The 9,005-nt window shown below is 38.1% G+C and overlaps 1 protein-coding gene across 1 annotated transcript; it reads left to right on the top strand.

Annotated features, from left to right (window-relative positions):
* Positions 1–4,663: 4,663 nt before the first annotated feature.
* LOC139721998 (uncharacterized) lies at positions 4,664–8,312 on the top strand. The gene is made up of 4 exons (XM_071633324.1): positions 4,664–4,798; positions 5,547–5,734; positions 7,176–7,226; positions 7,870–8,312. Exons 2-4 carry the CDS (start codon positions 5,582–5,584, stop codon positions 8,134–8,136), a joined length of 471 nt encoding a protein of 156 aa, XP_071489425.1. The 5' UTR covers positions 4,664–4,798; positions 5,547–5,581; the 3' UTR covers positions 8,137–8,312.
* The last annotated feature ends 693 nt before the right edge of the window (positions 8,313–9,005 follow it).

The raw sequence follows: 9,005 nt of genomic DNA, 5'->3' as shown, positions 1-9,005 counted from the left end.
AAGTGAATAGTACATCTGCTTCGTGTAGATATCACACATTATCTAGTATTGATCACAAGTATTACTAGTTACAGCCATGCTTGAATAGTTTCAAGCCAGCAATAGAGAGTCTATTATATTGAAACTATACATGAACTTGAGGACTTGTATTCTTTGTTTTTTCTTTTATTTGGGGGGGGGGGGGGGGGGGTTGCTTCATCAATTTTCATGATTGTGTATATTTGGCCATGAAAGTTTACTGAAGCTTGTTTTATTTTTCCTTTGCCTGTTGCAACTCAGGAGACTTTGCAATAATGGGTATTTTTGTAGAGATTTATTATGTGTTTAGTTGTTCGTCTCTTCTTGAGCATTGTATTTTCATTTACTCTCTCTCTCTCTCTTACTTTCAATTACCATCATAAAATTCAATATGAATATGAGGTGTTCGTAATGCACATATTTAATTAGCAAAATATCTTATTTATTCTGTAGAGTTTCCCCTCCTCTTATAGGATATCTTCCTTTTTTCTCTTTATATTTTTTGTTTCATTTTTGTTGTTTTTTGCTTTTTTCTTTTTTTTTAAACATGTTGCAGGAAGATATGAGAAAGATGGTAATCATTACTGTAACCCATATGTCCACTAGAGTGGTTTGGGGCTGGACTCGAAAAATTGCCTTATATGCAGATTTGTGATGACTTATGTTTCATAATCTGGTGACCTAGCATTTTTTCTGTGTGTTACCGGTGGGGCAGGTGAAATCATTGTTTTGCAATCTGACAGAAAACCAGTTAATGTAGGATTTAAACAAATATGTATATATATATATATATATATATATATATATATATATATATATATATATATATATGTATATATGATTTTTTTTTTTTTTTTTTTTTTGGGGGGGGGGGGTGATAATGTTTGAAAGGGTGTACAATGTATTAGGTGAAAGTGGATGCTTCTTTAGTGGAAAGAAGCCAGAGAATTTTGCCTTGTCAAGAAACTGATCTGCTTCTTCTGCAGGAAAATTTGCTGCTGTAGTTTGTCTTCCATTTGTGTCTGTGTGTCTATCCATTGGGACCAGAGCAGCTTTCATAGCAGTAGCAACTTGATCTCTGATCCTTTTCTTTCTGCTGCCAAACTTTGGCACCATGTGTGGGTTGATAAACGTGCGAAGTGGGTTACATGTTTATACCGTATGTCCCCCCCCCCCCCAAAAAAAAAAAAAAAAAAAAAAAATTACAACGGGACGCTCCGCAATGATAACTTTATAAAAATAGTGAATCAATCCCAATACAATTTCAATGTATGAAACTATAACTTATTACCCATGTCTTGCAGAAAACCCCATCCAATTTGCTTCAGTGGTCAAAGAAAAATGATGATTTTTGTAGAGCATGTCAGGAATCCCTTCCCTCCAAGTTCTGTCCATTGTGTTCACACATTAACATGCAGTTCCAAAAGCATCAGAGTGCTAATCTTGGAAGAATCACATCCCCGACATGCTTCACAACGATTCACATTTCTCTGAATGGGGTTTTCTGCAAAATATAGGTAAGATGTTATATTTTTAGACCCTGAAATAGCATTCAGACAGTTTGATAATATTGGTAGTTATCGATGCAAAAATCCAGTTGTAATTTTTTTGGGGACATACTGTATGTGATCTGGGTGACTGTTTTCAACTTTCGTTAATGCTCACATTCATCTTGAATTGCAATGATATCACAGTCCTCAAAATCTCAAGTTGTTGCTTCTGATTTCTCAAAGGTTTATGTCTTTCATCTATAAAATCCTTTATTTAATCATCTCATCTGGTTGTAATGTACATGTATAATGCAGTGTACCAGGTATGATGCCTCTGTTGCACTAGGTAAGGTGTATTTCACAGATTGCTTTCTCGTCTATATGAAGTCTGTACTTGGATATTACTTCTGAATATTTCTGTATGTTTGTGAATCTTTCATTGCCTCTGCAAGAAATTTTAATGGTGACGTCTACAAAGATTTGAGGAATTGTAGAATATTACGGTATGTATATTTATATCATAGGATTATATCTAATGCGATTTGCTTGTGAAATAAAATCTTGTTTCACTAAATGGTGTGTTTCTGTGTATAAAATATCTGTCTTTGAAGGACAGATAATATATTTTTGTTTTGGTTGCGCTTATGTGTGGATTGTATGTTGGCACGTTTATCGTCAATATGACTGAAATTTTATCATTACATAACCGTGGTATGCAAAAGAAACTGGATATTTGCTGTGTGGAATCTCTTGATACAGACCAATTGATACAATTACTCAAATGATACAAAACATGATTATGGCCATGTATAGATACATTTATAATACAAACACTGACCATGCAGAAGCAAGAATTGATTTTGATAGAAATTGGTTGAAGGGGCTCTCGTTGTAAGGGTTTGACCCCTCCCCTCAAGCTCCCCTCCCCCTTCCCTCAGTAACACTTCAGAATGAGAAAACGAGATAGCGGACACGCAAGACCTTGAAATGATTACATATATTCATAAACTATACTAAGCTATACTCTATGGCTAAAGATTGAGAAAGTGTAAAGAAGTTAAGGAATGAGGCAGGTGATTTTCACAGTGACTTACAAGCTAAGGGTGGTATTCTGAAATCCTTCCTAGGAAGAAATTTCTTCCTAAGTCAGGATTTTTTCCTAAGTGGTATTCTGAAAATCTTCCTAAGTTTCTTCCTAAGTTGACTTCGGAAGAAACTTAGGAAGGGGGCGGGAATATGCAAATTTCTGACTTAGGAAGAAGTTGGTATTCTAGAATGCACTTAGGAACGAATTTTAGGAAAATATCTAGGAAAGCTCCACCCCTGTCCTAAGTACGTTGTTAAGAATAGCAAACTGCAAGCATCGTGATAGGCGCGCTTGTCAGTCATTGCGCGCACATGTACTTTGATGCGCGAAATGAGCGTGAGAAAGGGGACATGCCGCGCACTCGTGTATTTGACCCTACGTCACAGTAATATGCGATTGTCATTGGCAGACATTGGTTAGTTCCTTATGATACGGCATTTCGTATTGGCTTAGGAAAGGACGTGGGTTGGGATAAGGATGGCTTAATTTGCATTAAGAAGTGCCTAGGAAGACATTTCAGAATACCAATTTTGTCTTTCCTAGGCACTTCCTAAGTTTCTGACTTAGGAAGAAACTTAGGAAGAAACTTAGGAAGATTTTCAGAATACCGTCCTAAGTCTTTTCAAAACTTAAAGGACAAGTTCACCTTCATAGACATGTGGGTTGAGTGAATGCAGCAATGTTAGTACAACACATCATTGAGAGTTTCAGGGAAATTGGACAATCCGTTCAAAAGTTATGATTTTTTGAAGTTTCTGCTCAGTCACGGCTGGATGAGAAGACTACTATAGCTTGTGATGTCATATGAGTACAACTATATAAAGAAAGTATAAGGAAAATTTAAGATATTCTCACTTTTCTCACATAATAAAAGAACACTCAACTTCTTTCTTTCAATAGTCAGGGGGGATTAATATTACCCCTTACATAAGTCAGTAACAAGTGGAAGAAATGTGCACTTTATCAGAGACTCCAACTCTCCCGTTTTCGACGGGAGATCTCCCGCCGAAAACCCATTTTTGCAAAATCTCCCGTTCTCCCGCTTATGATTTAATTTCTCCCGCCCTGGCTCTGTGTGTCCTGTTGGAAACGATTTCTTACTTATTGCTATCGTATGTTGAAAAAATAAGCCTTAGATAGCACCAGAGAGCATCTAGAACCCTGGGAATTTCGCGCTTCGCACACATCAACTGGGAATCTCCCGTTTGCTAGGGGTTTCAGGCGGGAGAATCTCCAGATCAGAAGGTGCTTTGGGTTGGAGTCTCTGCTTTATTCAAAAAGTAAAGTTTTGTGAAATTCTCTTTTTATTTTCCTTATACAGTTGTACGCATGTGACATCATTCATTATAGTAGTCTTCTCCTCCAGCAGTGATTGCACAGATATTCTAAAAATTCATAACTTTTGAACGGATTGCCAGATTTTCCTCAAACTTTCACTGATGTGTTCTACTAATATTGTTGCCTTCACTCAATCCACATGTATATGAAGGTGAACTTGTCCTTTAATGCACATATTATACAAATCATATGAATATGGAAATGACTGAATGAGTGAATAAAAACTTGTGATTGGATGAACTCATTGTACACAGTTATCATATTGCTAAAACCAGGAACGATTCTCCTAAAACTTCACTGAGGTATCGTGTGTGAGTTAGAATACAATAGAGGAGTAGAAGTAAAGCTATTAAAAAAAGATGCAAAGTATATGCACGATTCCAGAAAATGTCTGTAATCCTATCACACTTTGACAAAAATAGAAAATGTATGTTTTCAAAATTTAACATCATGAAAGGGTTAACCAATACAAATGATATCTATTTTTTGCAAAGAACCACTGCCCAAGTTACCCGACGCAATTTAGTTTCAGTTTCATTGACGAAACTCCCGTCGAAACTAGCTCGACGAAAGTCTCGTCGGTTGCCGATCGGTTGTCTTCAGATGGTCAACTGGGGGCGTCGTCCTTAGCGATCGTACCTTGGGATTATTGTTTATAGAGACGCCGTTACTTCCGTGTTTACAAAAGCGATCAAACACATGTTCGGCACGGGAACTGTCGTGCTACGCTAACCGCACAGTTGGCGTTGTCTGCGAGATCGAGCAGCTGGCTGTACAGGTGGTCTGTGTGGTCAGTTCACAATTTATTGTGCACGCTGCATCGCACGTATTCAAAATTTAGGCAAATCATTCTGTCACTCTTTCGGTAAGTACTGTCTGCAGATCTTCATAGATTGAGGACCAAATAAGTCCACACGGTTATGAAATGTAGGGACCATTCATGAGCAAAACCGATGGGAGATAATTTGGGCTAGTCTCCTCATTAGTTTACACAGACAGGGAGGAGACGTCCCGTAGCCGTAGCGTAGGCGTAGCTGTGAACTGCCGACGGTTTAACGTTAGAAGTCTACTCGGTGGATTCTTATCACAGAAAGTTAGCATTTATCACTAGATAATGAATAACAGTCATGTCTGTGTTTGATGATGTGGATATGTTTGCAAAGGCTCTGCTCTGACTAATCCGCACAGAAAGTTTTACAGTCTTTAAACTAGGTGGTAATGGTGGTACCGCGACAAAAAGCAAACAAACGAATCGTTGGTAGGTAGACAAAAAAACTGTGTATCTTAAAGGTTAAAACGGTTCACCAAAATTATGCTCACTGTTCTAACCTCAAACAGAGTAGCGGTACTTCATATTAAATAAATTTATTAATCCATACATGTATGATGTTCCGAAGTATTGAAATGGATTATTAATGCTCTCTTTTTTTTAATCTTTTTTTTTTTTTGGCTTGTAAATCGTTTTGATTCACTAGCATTGGAACTATGAGGCTAACAACAGATTATATCAATCAAATATATTGATTATGCATTCATATATCAAGCAAGCTTTGTCATTCAAGAAAACTTTTGTATTTTGTCCGTTTTCATCGTTGACCGTCCACTCCTGACAGGCCACATTAGTCGGCACCAACATCCGGGAGACAAGATGGCAAGGTCGGGGGAGGAGTCCTGCTCTTCCAGCTCAATTGGACTGGAGTCTGTTTCCTACAGCCAATGCATACCGCATCCCCAGTCATGGACAGAAGTGCCCGAGTACAACATGTCACTGCGACAACAGAACACCCATGATCCCTTCGGGGTAAGATACAGTAGGGTTGGTCCTACTACTCATCGACTGCCTAATTTGTATTTGCCTGATAAGAATATCTAAATTCACGTAAAAACTTGACCTACGTGATTTAGAAAATCCAGCACTATCAAATACTGTTGTTCCGGCCTTTTCAATTTGAAGTTTCATTGCAAAAATATCGCCGTCGAACTTGAGTGCCCTTTTTTCAGCTCCCCGCGGTGCCGCTCCTTTTTTAGATCGACTGCTATTTTTGTATTGACAATGCACACAAACCGAGTTGTATTGAACACCGTGTTGTACGAAGCTTTTTAGAAAATGTATTGACATTACATTACGATTCGGTTAAAACATTCATTCGAAATTTTGTCCTTGATTTAAACCATTAATGAACAGCAAGTTTTCGTTTTCCCCACACATCCTCATCAACAGTCAAAGCCAATGCATTTTTATGTGCTCTAGCTGCGCGCGCGTGCAGTGCGTACTAAGCGTTCTGATCTGTGCACCAAAAACTAGGTGGCCGGTTTCAAAAAGGGTGGTCAATGAGTAGTAGAGTTACCATATATGTACAGTACATGGAAGTACAATCCTATAGTCCCTTGTTTGTTTGTTTTTTCAGGATAATTGACCATCGCATTCAGCATGGATTTTTATAGAAATGAAAGGAAATTGATTTTATAATTATTATGATTGAATTTGTTTTTATGCAGTCCTGGGGCCCGTTGCATAAAAGTTACAACTATGGTAACTTTGCCATATGGTAACTTCCATGGAATTCTTGATTTTGTTGATTTGTTGATTCTGTTGAGTATTGTTGCCATGGTAGTTACCATTGGATGGCAAAGTTACCATAATTGTAACTTTTATGCAACGGGCCCCTGGTAACATAAAAGATCCGAGGCATAATGGGACAACATTGGGCTCCATGGGAAGGCTCAATATCCCATTGATTGAGTAAAGACAGGATGGGGGAAGGGGAGATATATAGGAACATGAAGTACAATATAAGATTTATTCTGGTGTTTGCATGAGAAATTACCAAATTGATTTCAACTTCTTCTCCTATTAAGTGCAGCTTCATGCCTGAAGGTTACGCACTATGATAGAACTTAAAGATTATGCATTTAATCAATAGGCCCCCAATTACAAATGTAGCCCTTGCTATAAAAACATCATTTTAAGAAACTTTCATCACAACAGAGTCATTCTTCTATATACAGGGTTGTAGGTCAATTAAAACAAAAATCATATTGTTTTCATGCCCTGATTTAACAACATATTTATGCAACAAACCAATTTTGTGCACATGTGTGTGTGTCCCAGGGATTTTGTTACAACATATGAGTCCTTTGTATTATTCTTGAATGATTAACATGTGGTATGTTTGTGGCGCATATCCTGTACCCCTGTAATTTTTTATAATTTCTCCCTCTTTTCCTATCATCTCATTCAGAATTGGAAATACGACGTAAAGTGCCAGATTGCTCACATAGCTGAAAAGCTTGTAAGTGTCACTCATTGCGGCTTTGCACTTTATCTTATTGAACACCTTGCCATGATATCCAATTGTATTTGATTGAAATGAACATTATTCAAGAGCTCTGCCTCCGCAAGAAATTACAGAAGTTGTCACAGGCACTCTTCTAGCGTTTGACTCTTATACTCATTAATGTTGATTTAGCTGTCGATCACACAGCCCTTGCCAATGACTTTGATGATATTGACAATAATAATGATTATATTAATCATATAATAATGATCCGTGGTACAAATGTAGCATCGTTATGTGATCATGTGTGTAAAAGTTTTCATTCTGTGATACATGCCTTTATATTCAAAACATTTTTTTAGAATACCAAATCAAAATAAATGAAATTTTACGAATAAACTTTGACCTCTGTAAAGTAGATTTGATGTGCAGTACAACCAAAACACAAGAATGGATGAATAAGTGTGATGATTTTCGTGATTATATTTCATGCTTTATGTGGGAATTAGTGACATATTTTGTTAATGTCCATACGTGACTACGAACTGCATGTGAGATTGGATGTAGATTGGGTCATACTGTAACAATGTGTTGATGAGTGGTGATGTCTCAAATTTCACAGAAATTATTGAGTTGGAAACCATTTCTCGCCTCACAGAAACAATCCTTAGGTGATCATCCTGACACGCGAGTGCGTGGCTATGACATGGCCTGGCGGCCAACTCTGGACGAGTCGCGACTCAAGCAGAGCCGACGAGGGGACACAGCCCTGCCTCTCTGCCCGGAGCACAAACAACCCCTGTCGGCCGACGAAGCTCCGCCCCCATCCAAGGAAGAGACGGAGGGCTTTTATCACGCCAACAGCACAGCCGATCCATCGTACGCCCTGTCGTTTGGACTTGGGAGCAGAAACATCTCGCGCTGAGGTACATCAGCAATCCCTCCCAAGTGCCTGCTGTTGGCTTAAAGGATAGTTTTCTAACCAGCCTTAGTGCAAAATACAAAGTGAACTTTTGAGTGACGTGACATGCAGTGTAGTTACAAAATATGCGCAGCTTAGTTGTCATCGAGCATACATGTCATCAACTGCTGAAGAAGTAAAGAGGATGCGGATTTGGTTGCCACTGCTGTAGCATATGGCAAATGTAGAATGGCTAAGGTAGCATGGATTAAGTTGCATTTTTTTTTTGTGTGTGCATCAAACCAGTGCAACATGGCTTAAGTCCATGCATAGTGACATGTAGGCATGTTTGTGTTGCAACATCTCGATGTAGTTGCTTCATTTTTGTCTGGTAGTGGGTACTTTTCTCTTCTAACGGTAATGGGAAATCTTTGCACAAAGTGTGTCACTGTTTACTCCCATCGTTGATATAATCGCAAAGAGAATTCTAGCAGGTGTTGCTTCACTTCTGAAAGCAAGAAACACTGTGAAACATCTTGGCAACCTTTCGCTCAGTATGAACTTTCCAGTATCAACATTGTAGATGCAAACGAAAATCAATGTGATGAATTTACGACTACAAAATTACTTCTTTTCTTTCTTTTTGTAGAGAAAATAATTCTCAAGGCCCAAAAGCTTTTATAATCATGAGGCCTTGATGATTCTCCTGAATTATCAACTTATTTTGTTACCTCTGCCAAGGGAGGAGGTTATGTTTCCATTACCGTTGGTTTATTTGTCCGTGTGCAAAATAACTCAACAAGTTGTGAACAGATTTGAATGAAACTTATAGAAAAGGTTCAGATTGATCAAGACAAGTAACAGATGATTAAATTTTGGTAGTGATCCAGGAA

This window comes from Diadema antillarum, unplaced genomic scaffold (genome assembly GCF_040938485.1).
Source record: "Diadema antillarum isolate AM-2024a unplaced genomic scaffold, OU_Dant_1.0 scf00000154, whole genome shotgun sequence".
Taxonomy (NCBI): Eukaryota; Metazoa; Echinodermata; class Echinoidea; order Diadematoida; family Diadematidae; genus Diadema; species Diadema antillarum.
Note: the sequence above shows the minus strand (reverse complement) of the source record. Positions and strands in the feature narration are given on the sequence as shown.